The sequence below is a fragment of the Lissotriton helveticus genome, chromosome 1_1, assembly GCF_964261635.1.
Source record: "Lissotriton helveticus chromosome 1_1, aLisHel1.1, whole genome shotgun sequence".
In the NCBI taxonomy this organism is placed as follows: Eukaryota; Metazoa; Chordata; class Amphibia; order Caudata; family Salamandridae; genus Lissotriton; species Lissotriton helveticus.
In genome coordinates this window covers 665,773,591-665,790,544 of record NC_136057.1, presented here as the reverse complement: position 1 = coordinate 665,790,544, position 16,954 = coordinate 665,773,591, and the positions used below count along the sequence as shown (strand labels likewise).

General features: G+C 42.5%; 1 protein-coding gene across 1 annotated transcript in view; it reads left to right on the top strand.

Annotated features, from left to right (window-relative positions):
• SEMA3D (semaphorin 3D) overlaps positions 1 to 16,954 on the top strand; it is a 366,628-nt gene that overhangs the window by 144,142 nt on the left and 205,532 nt on the right. Inside the window, exons 3-6 of the mRNA XM_078674186.1 lie at positions 242 to 402; positions 5,207 to 5,269; positions 15,549 to 15,668; positions 16,512 to 16,605. Coding sequence (XP_078530312.1) covers positions 242 to 402; positions 5,207 to 5,269; positions 15,549 to 15,668; positions 16,512 to 16,605 — 438 coding nt within the window. The remainder of the gene's footprint in view (positions 1 to 241; positions 403 to 5,206; positions 5,270 to 15,548; positions 15,669 to 16,511; positions 16,606 to 16,954) is intronic.

The following is a 16,954-nucleotide window of genomic DNA, read 5'->3' as shown; positions in this document are numbered from 1 at the left end:
TGTGAACAGAAGACTTGTTTCCAAACCCGAGCATTATCTGTCCAGCTCGTTCCATGCTGCAGCCAAACTAATTTATTCCCAGGACGTTAACACGAGTGAGAGCTACTTGGCTCGATACAGATAAAGCCTATATACATTTCATCATTTTATAGGTCTGGAATGTGCAGTTCGTCTGTGCTTATAGAGCACATCAGAGCACCGCAAACATATGTTCACGGCAAAGATGTTTCTGTTTTCACAGACCTGCTGCTATCCAACAGCTGCATTCCGTTCCCAGGCTCGGCAGAAGGGCTGCATTTTCAAACCTTGCTGCTAGATGAGGAGAGGAGCAGGCTGCTCATTGGTGCCAAGGATCATATCTTCCTGCTAGGTGTGGGTGACGTAACCCCAAGTTTGAAAAAGGTTAGTTTATTTTGTGCGGCCTTGCTGCCTGTTTATTGGTATCACTGTTTTTCTGATCCCTGCAACTAAAATCTAAACCGGCGAAGTTGAGGGTCTATTCGAAGTCTACATAATCATACAAGTTGTTCCTCCTTTGTTATGGAAAAATAACATTTAAGTTAGTAAATGACTGTGTAATAGTAGTCCTCTATTAAGAATGCAACCTTCCCAACGCCTGTAAAAATCATTGCATCGTTTAAGTTATCAATTCAAGCGTCACAATCCATGAAGGAACTCCACGGACAGCACTTTTGAAATGCAGTGACATTTGTGCGAATACTTTAATAGCTTCCATTCTGTTTATGGCCGCCACATGCAATCAATGTATTACTTGAAATGAAATGCTGCTGAAAGCCTGTCAGTGCAAGAATGCATCATATCACGTGGCCAAAACAAGTGGTCACTTTCAATTTGGTCATGTGACAGTCGCGCTCGGATACTCAGCCAGCACTAAACTGTGATGGGTCCATTCACTTACAGGGAGTGCAGAGTCGAAGGTATGTCCCAGTAGCAAGTGAGTGACGGAATGCTGTGTTTGTCTGTGCTGTATTTAGACGAAGCTTTGCACTGGCTGTGTGCCTTCTGGCTTAGCCCCAACCCTGCAGTGTGTGAATAAACCACACACGTGGCACTTCAAGGGGATGAAGCCTGCTCTTTATTCCCTTGTAAGTATTCTTTGTAAATGTTATGCTACGACTTTAAGAGATAAAGAGTCCGGCTCACGAGGTAAATAGCTTTTTCATTAAGTAACTAGAAAAATTTATTGAAAACGTTTGCTAAAACAAATTTGGAGTAGAGCTGCAGGAATCTCGCTGTTCATGGGCTAAGAGTGGCACGTATGAAGATATTTCAGTGCTAGTGCGACTGTGGCGATATAATCTTATCAAAGAGTAGAATGTCTGAAAAATGTAATCTCTATGGTCCTTAATTTCCATGCGCTTTTGAATATTTAGCTAGAAAGGTGACTTGTCCTGCAGCTGCCCCTGTGTCTCCAAAAGCCTTGAAGGACTTCCAGTCTTCAACTAAGACCCCGGAACTCCAGTGGAATAGCAAAGCTGTTTCCCTGCATCCTGCAGGTTCCCCAGGAAAGCTGTGAGAACTCCAGACCACCCAAAAGCCGACACCAGAAAGCACCACTGCACCCGTGCTCCCTAGCCCGAGTTGAAGTAGGCCAACAGGCCCCCAGACCTTCCACACTTGAAGCCCACCTTGGGTTTCCTAGCTATGGACTCAATGATGCCTGCAGCCTCTGTGTGCAGGCCCCCTGTACCATGAGTGTCTAGAGTGACAGAAAACCAATGCCTCAGGACACCTCTGCACCCGCCTCGAGGAGAAGAGGACCAGAGGTGTCCCCACATCCCCAAGCATCGTGAGATCTGGGCTCCCCTGTTGGTGCAGCCGGACAGACCCCCTAGAACAAACCTGCAGTCTCTTTATGACCAGACTCATTCCCATTGGCTACAAAGGGAACCCTTGGCTGTATTACAACTCTGCACCCGGCCGCCCCAGTGGCGCTCGAGATGACCTGTTGATGATGCCTTGGACCTTGCCCCATACTTATCTTAAGTCTAGGAGATTGATCTCGCTAGTTGCTGTGAAGAACTTTTATGCAGTATTTGTTTTTCCTCTATAGGATAACGTTACTAGCTCTGAAAATTGCACTGTGTTGACTTTTGAAAGCTATAGATATTTCTATCTCGAAACATACTTAACTGATCGTAATGATTTGGGTACCAAGTAATATATAAAGATATGTGTTACTTTTTTTAATTGGTGTGGAACTCCTTTTTGAGTCGTGTGCATCATTTATTGACTGTGTGCGTGCTGCAGATGTCTAACACTCGTCTCTGAAAAGCCTAAAGCTGTTCCACTACACTACCCCCTGAAAGAGCACCTTGGGATTGCTAGAGCAAGCCCCTACCTGGACTCTTTTTATAGTATACCTCTTTTTGGTATAATATATAAAGAGTTAGCTTTCTACACCCTGTAAAATCTATGAAAGTGAACGGACACAAAAAAAATAAAGATTTCATGATATCGGGTCAGGCCGTGGTGAAGAATCAAACTACACTGGTAAACACCAAAGAAGATTTTCTTATCTCAAAGATGATGTAGAACATCTCAGTGTCTTATGAGCTGCTTACAACCTACATTACACTACATGCTTACAACCTACATTAACTGATATGACTCAGAAGCTGCAGTAACGTCTGGTAGGATTCAAGAATGGATCTGTACCTCCTTCTGCAAGAGAAGACAAAAGTGAATTTGGGCTACGAAACTGCCCATACAAAGGGCAGGATCACATTGACATTCCTTGTCACCATCACTGTTCAATATAGACATGCACCAACTAGCACAGGTAATTAAATTAAATGAAGGTACACTACCATATGGGCATCAACGACACTGAAATCCACATTCAACCTGAAAATGAAGTGGAAAGCAGGGGGGAAAGTCACCAAGTTTCTGGAATACATACACCATTAGATATAAACAGCTAGATTCATGAAAGGAAATTGCCCTCGCAAAGGGCCAGATTCTGAGAATCTGGCCCTTTGCGAGTGCAATGTTTGCATTTGGGATTCATCATCCCAAATGCAAAATTCGCTAATAAAGAATTTGCACAATTGCGAGGAAATGCAATTAAGGAATCTCTATTTGAGATTCCTTAAATGCAATTCATTAACCATTTCTACATTGCGAATTCGCAAATTTTGGTCGCTATTTACCACGAAGTCTGACTTCGTGGTAAATAGCGAAAAAATAGAAAAAATCCCTTTAGTGCATTTTTCTCAATTGCATGTTACACACACACATGTCCTTTGGACATGTGTGTGCGCAACACCTGTGTAAATTTACATTTCAGGGGTGCTACAGGGTGTCCTTTGGACACCCTGGCACCCTTGAAATCGCAATCTTATTTGCGATTAGCTAATTGCTAATCACAAATAAGGAATAACTGCCCATGCATTCCTATGGGCCTAGGCCCATAGGAATGCATGGGCAGTTATTCCTTATTTGTGATTAGCAATTAGCTAATCGCAAATAAGGAATCAGTGGGAATCGCAATAAATATTGCGATTCCTACATGAATCCCATTTTGCGAGTCTGTAATAGCGATTCCTTATGAATCGTTATTATAGACTCGCAAAACGGGTCTTTCATGAATCTAGCTGAAAATAGCTTATTTTATTTGAAGATCCTTGTCGTTTGTCGAGCAGAGACGACTGACTGGCCCTCAATGTTGTACATATTCGATATACAGCAATGAAGTAACAAATTACCTCCGTTCAACTTTTGCAGCTTAGCGTATCACTTTAATTACATGTGTTAATTTCTGAATCAGCATAACCATTGGGTGGGGTTTTTGTGATCCCTGATTTTGGCATTCTTGGAGTGTGGTATAAGTCAGACTCCCCAAAAACGTACTAACGGGATACAAATGCTTTAGTGCAAGGCAACCAGATTGTATCTCAATCTTTTTACTGATAGATTAAATATGGAATCTTGCACCCACTCTATTCCAATAATTAAATTTCAGTCAATCAAGCAAATGTAATTCAGTAAATGATGTATCGAGTGGCAAAGACAGAGACGCAGCTTCTTGGTAGTCCACGTTGCCAACGTTTGGAATTCCCTGAATCCGAACCAGAGGGTAGTATCAAACTAAAAATGCTTCAGAGACTCTTGAAAAAGTAGGTATTCAGTCTGGTATTTGCCTGAAAACCTGATTTTAAAAGGAATAATAATAGATGTACGCAGCCGCGGCCCATGGAGGGAGTTGCGGAATATGGATAATTGGAGGTAAGTAAACAATTTAATTAATAAAATGAATTTCGTAGCGCGCGCTGCATCGCATTTTACGGTAAATTTTGACTTACCTCCAATTATCCATATTCCGGTTTTTAGCACTCCCCCCCCACCCTGCCCCTCCCTCGCCCCGCCTTTCTGCCCCACCGCAACTCCCTCCATGGGCCGTGGCTGGATGTACGTATTGAATCACATTTCTTTTGTTTTTTCCTACCATGAGAATCCCACAGAACATTTACTCTGAACAACTGCAAGGATCTGAAGAAGTATAAATGAGGCATTGAAAACATTGTGCAGCTCCAAATTACATAGATGAATGAACATGCCCCCCCTTCCCGAATTGTATTTCTCTGAATAGGAAGTTGTATTTTGTTATTTTGTAAAAAGGTGTTTCTGATGGTGATACCTCTTTATTTTAAACCAAGCATTTACTATCATAACCGTAGTCCTATATACAAATGCAAAGTAATAGTTTTTTTACAACCATATACTCAGTGTAGAATCACTGACAGCTAGTACTTTACACCTTTACAATTTATTTAACCTATTGCTAATCTGATCTTTATCATGATCCAAATATATTTTTAAGTGTGTTAGGAAATCATGCTTTAACTTCTCATTCTGTACTAGAGTGCGCTTTGTTGGGCAGTATCTGAATAGCCAGTGTCCAAAGGTACGCCATTTCAGTTGATACCAGTCGAGGGCAAAAAGATGTCTGTTCGCATCACCTTACTTTGGGCAGTAAATATAGCTCTGCAGTCTTGGATCGTTATGATTTTTGAATAATGAAGTGGACTAGGGGTGTGTCAAAGTTTTCTTTTCATTGAGTTTTAAGCAAACCAAAAAGTAATTAATTTAAACTAGAACAGGTTTATATTTTGCTGGAGGTCGGTATCAACTGCATAAAGATTCATTTTCCATACCCTTAAATGTGGCATTCTCTGCTTGACAGATTTATTGGCCTGCAGCGAGAGAAAGAGTCGAATTGTGCAAACTGGCCGGGAAAGATGCCCATGTAAGTATACTTGTGAACATTGTTTGTGATGAACCTCTCTGCATTATGCACTGGCCTTATGCAAGATTCACATAAACGTGGTAGACAACCTGCACGAGCCACAGGGCGAGACAAAAAGAACCTTTCTACTGCTATCTCCACATCTCCAGTGCTGACTGTTGCTGCCAAGGCCGGGTGCCTCCTGGCTCCCAGACATTCCAGCTGCCAGCAGGACAGATCCCAACACATTGCTTGTTTTGTCTTATTTAGTGTTGATGTAAAAAATACATAATGAGATGTCATTCACTGACTATCGGCGATTATTATCTCTGCAGTCCGCAAGTATGGTCTCAAGTGAACTTTTGAAACTGTAGACACTCATTAGATCATAAGTAACAATATGCTGTAAAGTACGTATCTTATTCTGACAGGTTTTACTATACCACCAAGTTATAGAGATATGTCACTGCTATAATGCATGCATATGAATTCCACATTTCATTCTGTTTCTTTGTGTGTTACTGTTGAGCATACGTATGCATCATATCAAATTCACATCCAAAAGCAGATGAGAAATCTAACACATAGACTTATATTTACTGACGCTAAATACAGTTTTGTTGAATTTTCTGTGTATCAGGGGATATATATTTACTTAGAAAATACCACATGCCGCCATTCTACAATAGGGTATTGAAGGTGGAGAGCTTCAACAGGTTTGGATACATGACTCAAATCCTCAAATATGTGGCATATCTTTTCCTTTTAACCCAAGATTTCCCCCATATTTGCCTTACATAAAAAAGTCCTGGAAGGTGTAACGATGTGTGTGATGGATTAGGGCCCCCCCGCAGTCTACAACACTTCTGTCATTGTGTGCTATTATCTTTAGCCGCGTCCACACCTTTTTCTACTAATCCCCTCAGGTAACAAGCATTTACAATGCAATGGTTTTGCCTTTGACAATGTTAGAGCTATTGGCATAGTAAATGTTAAAATTTTCATCTATGTTTTTTTTGAGTAAACAGATAAATAAATGGTGTTGTTGTTTAGTAGTAAATAGCTTTATTTTTCGAAATTGTGAGACTTGCCATCCCAGAACAGACAGCACAGTATTAGTTTGTACTGCAAGACCAGGGTTTGCCATGGAAGTAGGTGACAGCCATTTACCCAGAAGATGACCCAAAGCCCATTTTTACTGTCCTTTTATAGCACATCGTTGTAGTATTCTGTTAAGAATTATATTGGCTTCAGAGCGAAGGAAATCTTACACACAAAGTATGGATACAGAACAGAAAGGCTGGGTAAGGTACCCCGCTCTCTCTATATACAACGCAGGAATAGCCATATTATGCCCCAAAGATTGGGATAATGACTTGCTGATCAGAGCTATGAGGAGGCTAAAATGGACAACAACGAGGGTCAGGGGTGGGTATGACCAGCAAAAACGCATGCCATAATTCAGTCTCCCCGCATTGTACTAGGTAAAACAAACAGAAAAACACACACTCTTCAGCCATTTTGTAACTATTTCCCATCTCCAAACTGAGAAAAATATTGTTAAACTATTCTCCTATGTTATGTTATGTGTTTTGTTGAGCGCGACAGCTGCCCCAGCAACGGGGCGTCCCGGCGCTAAGAACCATAGCACAACCTACTGGGAGAGGGGTAGAGAGAGTAGAGGCTACAGAGGTGGAAAGAGGTGGGTCAGAGGCCACACATCTAGCAGAGGATTAATTCGAAATGGGTAGAGTAGATTAATCCTCATTGCAGCAAAACACAATTATGTATAAGAAGTTAGACAGCAAGATAGTGTCGGAAACTAGCAACCACGATCTGAGAGTCACACTTGAGATCGTATCATCACCCCAGTTGTTTCTGAAGCCCTACTTTCACCGACTCTCATTCTAGAGGGGCCAGTTATAATGCCTCTGCTATCTAGAACACTATTTTCCCTTACCACAAATTAGTATCATATTAAGGAAAAGTGGAGTCCAGGGTGCACCTACATGGTGTAGATGCATGTTAATGTGGGTGTACTTGTAAAGCGCACTGTGACTCCATGGAGTATCCTGGCGCTGAAGACCGCTGGGGAACCCGTCCTGGCTTTCCCTGTGAGATGGTCCCTTTCTGGGTATCTCCAAGGTGAAACCAGGCATCCCTGGCGTCTGTGGGGGGCCGTTGTAGAGATGAGGCAAGCTTAATGCCCAGAGTTGCCGAGTGTGATCCCTGGTTAGAGTAGGCACCGAGGTGAGAATTATCGAGTCCGTTGACCCTGGTCCACAACCCATGTATAAAAAGTGGAACTGCAGGTCCTGTGTTACAAACTGAAGCTTTCTGTGCACTAGGAATTCTGGCAATTAGTCCTCTCCTTGAATGAATCTATATGCTTCAGAGTGAATGAGAACAAAAGTGAGTGAGAGAAGTGTCAGGGAACGCCCTTATAGGAAATCCTTCATCTTTCATCTACCAGCCCCTCCAAGCTATTTTGGTTACCTGTGCAGAAATTAACACATAGTTTGAGCAGCCATTACTTATCGAGGCAATTAATAGATGTTCCAAGAAACCCACACTGTAAATGTAAAACTCAATCATGAAGAATACATTTCCCATTCGAGTCACGGATTCAACAAAATGCAAGTAAAATTGTCGATTTTGTGCTTTCACAATAAAATATATCCAAAAATGTGTAGTTTAAGGAAATCAATATCGTAGAAAAACCCATGTGCGACAAGTAAAAATCATATTGTCTGGATTCTGACATAACCTTAAAAATGTCTTCTTACTGTAGTACAATGAAAACGATAAATCCTTGACATAATGACCAATAAAGGCTCATACTAAATGCAAAAGAGAAAATGGAGGTAGAGTGACATCAAGGTATTTGTAGGTTACTTAATGTGGTCAAGCAGAGATGGTACGACTGTGACCGTACTCCATGTTCCTCAGTTGACAATTAGGCAGTGGATTGCATAAATACTCCAGTTTACTTAGTGATATTTTAAAAAGTCATCGCGCAACAGTAAATATGCTTGAAAAATGCACAATAAACACAGCACAATTAGAATCCTGAAATATCAAAAATCTGCTATAATCAGAAATACTCAATAATGAGAGCAGCATTCTCAAACGTCTACCATCATCAGAAAGCTGACCTAAGCATACACATTCAATGATTATCTGGGTCTGGTGGCTCAGTGAACTAATGCGTCCACTGCATGGGCCTGTGTTCGACCTAATCGTCATAGGTTCAAATCCAGGCGGGTCCGTGTCAGAAATGTGAACTGATTGCTTTGCTTTTAATATAATAACTGTTTTAATGAAAAAGGACATAATGCACTTTTTGATAAAACTACAGTGGGCTTATAGTAATGTACCTCTCTTGTGTAGCAGCTTGACTACCGAATTTTATTTTTAGTACTGATATGGCCTGCCACTGCATGGTGATGCGTGAAAAATTAGCCAAGGTTTTAAATATATGAAACATGCTTATATACGGATGTTGCGTTGGTTTTAATTAATTATTGCACTGATTAATCTCCAGCAGGTGCATTAGCCCCCTAAGCTATTGTACTAGTTTTATTCCCGGTGATCGATGGGTGCACAGATATCTCTGCGGTTTGTGATTTAAGTCCCTAGCTTTTTAGCTTGCTGTCGGTTTACTAAGGGTCAGAGTGTACAAATAGTGCACCTGCACTCTCAGATAGGCGGGTGTCCACAGACTCCCTGCTGCGCCTGACACCGCAGTCCCTCCTGACTGGGGGCCTCTGTGATTCCACCCCTTTTCAGACCACAAAGTTGTCGGTTCCCGGAGCATCATATTTCCCATTTCCAGCATCGACGAGGAGAGGCAAACAACAATCAAAGAAAATGTAACTTAAGGAGAGAAAGGCGGGACGGGGAAATATTAAAAGAAACTTTCAGGAGCATATGGAACGTGAGGAATAAGAAAGGAAGAAAGCAAATTAAGACCATGAAAGAGAAGCAAGCATGGAGGGTGGGAAAAGAAAGTAAGAGAAGGAGAAAATAAGCATTAAAAAACAGAAAAGAGGGAGAAAGAAGTAACATGCAGACAAGGACAGAAGAGAAAGAGGGGGAGGTAAAGTGACAGAAAGTAACCACTGAAGCAGGCAGCCGGAGGAAGCGGCCTAACCTTGGGATGTTTGGACAACAGCGAGAAGACAAAAGCGCTCAGTGCGGGGACCATCATGTCCCAAACTAAGTGTCAAACCGCTCCGGGGGGGGCGCGGGGCAGGCCGGGCGCAGAGGGGCCTGGAGTCCCGCGCCTCGAGGGAGGGCATCAGAGGAGCGGGCAGAGGCTGGCACTGCACGCAGGGCCTCCATGGAGTGGGGTGAGAAGAGCGAGCCCCGCACCGGCAAGCTGGACACCGACATCACCTACGCCGAGCTCAACTTCCTGCGGGCCTCGCGGCTGAACGTGGGGAGCATGAGCACCGAGACCCCCGCCGTGCCGGCCAAGCCTACGATGTGAGTAGCCGCGGCGTGTGGGGGGGGGGCGGGCAGGCCTGCGTAACCGGGCCTACAGGCATCGGTGGGCACTGTCGTCTGCAGGGGTAGGGGTCACAGTGCAGATGGGAAAGTTCAAAGTGCCTGCAGAGAACGAAGCGAAAAGTGCCTGTGGGGAGAGAAGTCAAAAGTGCCTGCAATGAGACGCTGGTTGCAAACGCTACAAGAGGCAACACGGCGAAAGGGGGAGGAGAGGCGAAGAGGAGACCACGGGTGCCGTCAATGCCGGCACAGATTGGAGGGCGTTCCCGAGAACAGGCTTTCGGCTGACGTAGCCAAAAGCCAAAAAATCCCGGGAACGCCCCCGAATCTGGTCCGAGATTGACGGACAGAGCCTTCTCCCAATGGCTAGCCTCCATTTATGGAGCAAGCCAATGAGAGAGTGGGGACGGTCCAGTCCCCACACACAGATATCATTAAGTTTTTCCTAGCGCATGCGTACTTCGTACGCATTGGCTAGGCAAAACCTAAAAAGAGGACACTTGCACCGTGAGTGACTATCAACTTGGTCAGACTGCAGTTATCGCACCCCATCCAAATCACGCTGCCGGACCGAGAGGCACGTGTTGGGCAGAAGGGGCAATAGGAAGATCAGCCCCGAGATATGGCATCTGTGAGTGCTGTATAAATGTACTATTCATCCATCAATCCACCTACCCATCCAATGCTAAGAGTCGGAATCCTTTGCTAATATCAAGAAGAGCAGAAGAGCCTTGGGTATTCCAAAGGTATCTTGATCGAAACTACGAGAAGGGCATCATTCTCACTGAAAGTATGCCATAGACAAGGGACCATTAATGAGGAACAAAGCTCTTGGGCTTTCTTTCAAGTCTCCATAAATGGGATGAATATTTAAGTGTTTGGTTAATGTAGGAGACAAACTGAAAGCTAATTCGTCTAATTCTGTATTTTGGAACTTGCATGTTGGGACATATTGAACAGCAATTTAAAGACTTCAGACAATACATGGATTTCGAATATTGATTTCAAGGCTTTTGATGAAATTGTCTGCTCAGCTTCAAGTACATGACCAAAGGCAGCTCAAACTAAATATTTTTTTATAGAGTTTTTAGGATTTGGATAGTGCCTTCACAATTCTGTCAAGTGTAATTTGCTTTATATGGCTTAAATGTTAAGGTCTTAGTTGACCTGTAATATATTTCGTATAGGATAAGATATGTGTGTAATAATTTTAACTAATAATGCCCAAGATTTGCCTGAAGTCCATAAACAGCTGCCGGTGAAAGGTTATAAGAGATTGACAATGCACTCTTATTTTGGAGTATATTTTTTTTAATATGTCAGAGTACATGAATACTGAGAATTGGATTGCACTGAGACATAACTAAAGACTTAAAAGATGCAGTAGAGGAAAGGAAATTAACTTCTTTAATTAATGTTTCTAAATTACCATCTAAGAGTGAATTTGGCATGCTAAGAAGAAAGTGGGGCCTAAAAAATGACAAAGGATGGTTTTAGTACAGTTAGATGCGAAGAAAAGAGAAATCACCCTACCCATATTCAGTATTCATCACTCACTTAGCAGAGAGGTATTCAGTCAAAGAACAATATGAAAAGTTGTATTTTGAAAGTAAAATATCATATATTAAAGACAAAACAGAAGAGACATTGTAAGCATAAATCAGTAGGATAGAAGCTTCACAAACATTCTCAAAATACCCTTATAGTTTAGTGTCTTTTATATTTCTTTTAAGTTTCAAAAGTAAATATATATTGAATGGAAATGCAATTACACAGGCATAGATACAAAAGATAGACACTATGCATATACCCATAATATTGCATGCACACATTCAGCCTTCTGTCATTTTAGACTAATGCTAGATGAGAACAATAAGGGAAAACAATGGAATTGGTGTTACCAAATTCCAGACTAGACCCTGGTCAAGATGGTACTAACATGTCCTAGACAAGATGCAAGACATAATTACCACCCACTGCAAGCGGCCACCCACCTCGCTCCTGATGCAATCATCACCTGTGGCCTGAATATTCCAAGTGCCAGTCTGTCTTACATTGGACTAGTCATTGTTTCACTGAGGAGCTTACCTGACATTTTTCCTTGCAAAATCTGGAATCCTTCAAATCAAACCTCAATGGGCTGCTCCATTAGCCACATAGAAAACAGTAGCATGATTGATTGGTGGCAGCTAATTACCCAACAAATATTACTTGACAACGAAGCCAAGTAGCATTTGAAAGTCTGTTCACAGCTGTAGTTCCTGCAGCATGATGATGCTAACATTAGACATTCCTTGGAGCTGATGCTCATTGCTTCTTCAGCACGTTCCAAGCTACCAAATAGGATTAGAGAACACGTGAGGAAGGTGCCTGACTCTACATTTAATGTGGATGTTGATTTCCCTTTGTTAGCTGCCTTGCATCAATGAAGATACACCCCGGAATAGGAACTTCTGTATTGTGACATGAGCACCCTCTTCAAAAATACACACAGCCAATGGCCTTAGCTCTGATGTCACAGCTAGAGCACATGTTCCACCAGTACAGAAGTGCTCATAACTCAATTTAAAGGGTTAGACTGCAAAGTCTATTACATTGAACCTGTCATAAAAATATCTGATTCACCAAAATTTGGCATATTTGTGCGTTTTGGAGTACATCATTTTAATGATAGCAATACTGTCAATGGCTTGAATTCAAGGAACTTTTGGGAAAATATCTGCTTATTCACTCTTCTGTTAGCTCCCTCCCTCATAAAGTAAGAGAATGCGCAATCCAGCTGCATTCCAGTTTTCATAACTCTCCTTTATCAACATCCTAAAAACTCATAATTCTTCATGTAAATGCTGAGAGGGCTACGGTCTCACTGTGTGACTTCAAGTCCGCCTTCTCCTGCACTCTGACCTTTGGCTCCTGTCACATGTTCTCACTGTACGTGATTGTGATCGAGATCAGCAATTTCCTGGCACAGTCAGCAGACCTGGACAAGTGATCCAATAGCTTTGCCTTCTCTTTCGGTTCTCTGTATAAGACCGTCCGGAATCCCTAGCCATAGCCATCGTATGGCTGATATCTTATACTAATGTTGGCTCCAGTGTCCTTGACGTCGCTAAAGTGTACAAGGGGAGCAGTTGTGATTGCTAAATACTATGAAGACGGATTAGTCGTTATGCTGATTGGAAGCTTTACAGCCAAATTCACGATGCAAAACAAAAATCACCTTAGCCTTTATTTACAAATAGGAGGATAGTAGAGATATTCATAAAGATAAAACCTCCCAGTCTCCATTTCAATTGATTTGACGTTTCAGACTGATTTGACGTAACATAATCCAATCTGGTGACCAGCCACTAGATGTTTTCATTTTTATCTACCCCTTTTAGTCCTGTCCTACTCAATATGACTTTCAACGATGTTCTTTACAAGCCCAATACGATCCTCAAGAAAGGCGGGTATGGCCAGTTTTATTATCCAGTAGCCAAATTACATAACACCATAAACTAAAAGAAGTTTTAATTAGGATTTCCCAAAAAAACATAATATTGCCTCTGAAGGAGCGCTTCCCTTCTCATCTAATAATCCCACGTGCCTACTCTGTCCATTGGGACAGAATAGGCACGTGGGATTATTCTCTGTCCCTTTTGCCTTCAGAATCCCATGCGTACCTCAATGCCCCTCTGCCTTCATTCTTCTGCACCCCCATGGTGAAACTGATAACCCATGTAAAGCTTATGCTATCCTGTGCCTCCTTGCCCATGCACTCCTTGCCTCCTCCTGACTAAGCTCTGGTTCCACTGTCTGCACCATGCCTCCTTGCTTCGTCCGACCTGTGCTACCCTTCATGTTCCCCAGCTCCCAATACCCGTGACTATCCTAATCCGCAGTGGCCTGGTAGCGCTGTCATTCAATGCCTTTAGAGTATCTGCCTTCCTCTATACACTACATAAGACCTCCCTGGCCATGTGTCGTCTGTCGCACCCTGCGTCTCTAGCCACGCTTCCCTTTCCAGCTCGATGCTACCATGGCTCGTGAGCCACCCTTGCCCTTAAGTTTCCAAAACATCCTCTTCCCTGCCACCAATTCCCCTCTGCTATCCTCCCCTGCACTTCAACGCCCTCTGACCTTCTCAGCAGCTTCATCTCCATGATTTACACACCTTGGGGCAGATTTATGTCGGACTTGCGCCACGTTTACGCCGCCGTTGCGTCACGCAACGGCGGCGTAAACGTGGCGCATCCCTGCGACCCATTTACAACGTGACGCATCTAGGCAGATGCGTCACGTTGTAAAGCCCTGCGCCACATGTGGGCGTTTCGGCGCAGGGTGGGCGTTTCGGGGGGAGGTGCGCCTCGCAAAAGTACCTGCGTGAAATCTACAAGATTTCACGCAGGCACTTTTAGGCCAATGCTGCGTCAAAACCCTGCGCCTGCTTGAAGCAGGCGTGAGGCTTGACGCAGCATTGGACAGATAGGGCCCCCCAGAGCATTGCTGGAGCTGCGTCGCGCTTGCGACGCGCCGCATTGTAAATGCGGCGCACCATGGGTGGCGGAGCTGCGGCGCACAATAACTGGGCCATCCCTGGGGATGCGCCAGTTATTGCTAATCTGCCCCCTTGTTCTTTCATTCCTCTTAGTGTGTACCCTGTGCCCTGGTGTGCACCCTGCACCCCTTTTCCGATGCAAGCTTCACTATTATATGCTTTCTAATGCCTGCTAAACGGTTCTGTTGATAACGGTCGTATAATGCTTGTGTCATTTATTTTCTTTAAAAAAACGTTCTTTTTTAAAGAACGTTTACATTGACTTCAACAGCATAACATTTAGACGGTCGTTTTGTCAGTGAACAAAAACACAAGTTCATTTGAGGGAACACGCTGTGTAATAATACATTTAGATTGAAATGTTTAATATACAATCCAAACATTGGTGTAATGGAAGAGGGCTGACAATCTAGTCAGACATCGTAAACTGGTGTGAGTAATCCCGCAATATGTAGGCTCCACTCACACGCATTTCCTGGAATGCCTGTTCCAAGTATGCATTGTTCCAGCGCAGTCACAATAAAATCACTCAAGATGAGGTTAACCTATAGCAGGCTGCCATCCGCACTGCCACCCACGAGGTTTACCGTGGATTTGGCAAGGCACGCCCTTTGTTGAACATTTGTCATGTTTAAAAAACATTTACATTGCCAAACACTATATACACAGCCAGTACAATCATAGATAGACTGTTTGGTATATATGCATACAGTTTTCACCTTAAATATAATGTTGAAACGCATTCTATCATGCTACATTAAGGATTAGATTTCTTATTTTCAAATTCCAATTGTGATACAGTTCTTAAATTATTGAAAGACAAAAATATTTTTCAAAATAACTTGTCATGCATGGTTTAGCACACGCCCCATTAGAAAACAGATTTAATATATTTACCTTGGAACAGTTCTCATCTAATCAGTCACTATGTGTCGGTCAGTCTGGGCATTCATCAACCTAGAGTAAGATCAGTGATACATTATATGTACTGTGCAAATATGTCCTGCCGATTTAGAAGGGAAGATTTCGTTTATGTTATCAAACACGTCAGCAATGCTTGAATGCAAGTTGGCATCATATTGTCTGAAAATGAAAACACATACAGGTTCACATAGGAAGATGCAGATTATTTTGAATATCGCATGACAACTAGTTTGCTATATGAATAAAATAAGATATCATTTAAAGAGCAGTTTTGTTTGGTGTACTCTTTTCTTTCGGATAATTTCTTAAATGTTGTTCTCACCGTAGACAGAATGTGCAAATTTCATCAAAGTTCTTCAGCATTTCAACAAGACCCACGCGTACGCCTGCGGCACCGGGGCGTTCCACCCTCTCTGCGGTTACGTCGAACTTGGAACGCACACCGAGGTAATTCTAACCATGTTCCTCACATTAGAAAGGCATGGAAAGAAAGAGGAATTGTGTCACCCAAAGCGAGCAGCCATCACTTCCTATAAACAAAAGAAACGCTGTTTACGTTCACAAGGCATTTAAATATGCGTGCTCACTCTCTGAAGCCTATGAACGCAACACTTTCTTACCCCGAGCCCTCAGCCAAGTAATAGTTAATATAAAAAGATGGCTGGAAAAAGGTTTTGAAAAGTTTTATTATGTGATAAATACGTTTAGTCCAGATGTTTGATTTTAACAGGTTTGTAACCCCAGTTCCTCAGTCGTCTTCCTGCCCTTGAATATTTTCTGTGGACATCAATGCTGCGAGCTGCACCTTCCAGGAAGGATGGGAGACCTGTTTCCTTTCTATAGTCTCTGCCAAGAGCCTCTTTGTACCTTTGTCAGAGGTTAATGGACCAGGGGTGTGTAGAGCTCTCAGCCTGGGAACACAACTTGCATGTTTGAAAGCAGCACATTGAATATCCAAGATAGACCAAATTCGTATTTATTTCCTGAGCCTTTTTACATTTTGAAGAAAACGTAATTTATTGTTATATGTTGTGTTAATATATTTTCTAACTTATGTTCTATATGCAATATTTATGAAATAACACCCGATATTCATGCCACGGGCATTTTTCAAAACAGTGGAGCTACAACATGGTCTGCTGTTTTGAATTTGAATCTGGATATTCACAAATAAGGAGGCATTGATTCCATACAGTCATTAGCAAGAACAGTGGCGTTGTGAAGTGAAAGCCACTGTTAACAGGCTCAGCAGACATCTTTCCATCTGAAAACAAGCTCGTTTATTCACAGGAAACTGTTTTCCGGCTGGACACACACAACTTGGAGTCTGGCCGCCTGAAATGCCCCTTTGATCCGCAGCCACCGTTTACTTCAGTAATGACAGGTAAGACCGGTCTTATACTGACTGGTAAGTTTAGAGTTGGTGTCCATTCTGTGTATGCTTTATACATATTTGGAAGTTATGATTTACTGTAAGGCACCCGCCAATCGAATGTAAAGCTTTGTTTCTTTTTAACAAACATTAAAAAGCTATAAACAAATATAAGGGGTGCCAAGAATGATATTGGACTATTTAAAGAGGCTTACAGCATTTATATTTCTCTATCATTCAAAGAGTATTATTTTTGTTCTAACTTAGGACTTCCTTTCAAATTACCTGTTTATCCATCTTATTTGCATCTACATAAGTATTTAGGCGTTGGATTAGGAGACAAGTCTACCTTTCTCTCTGG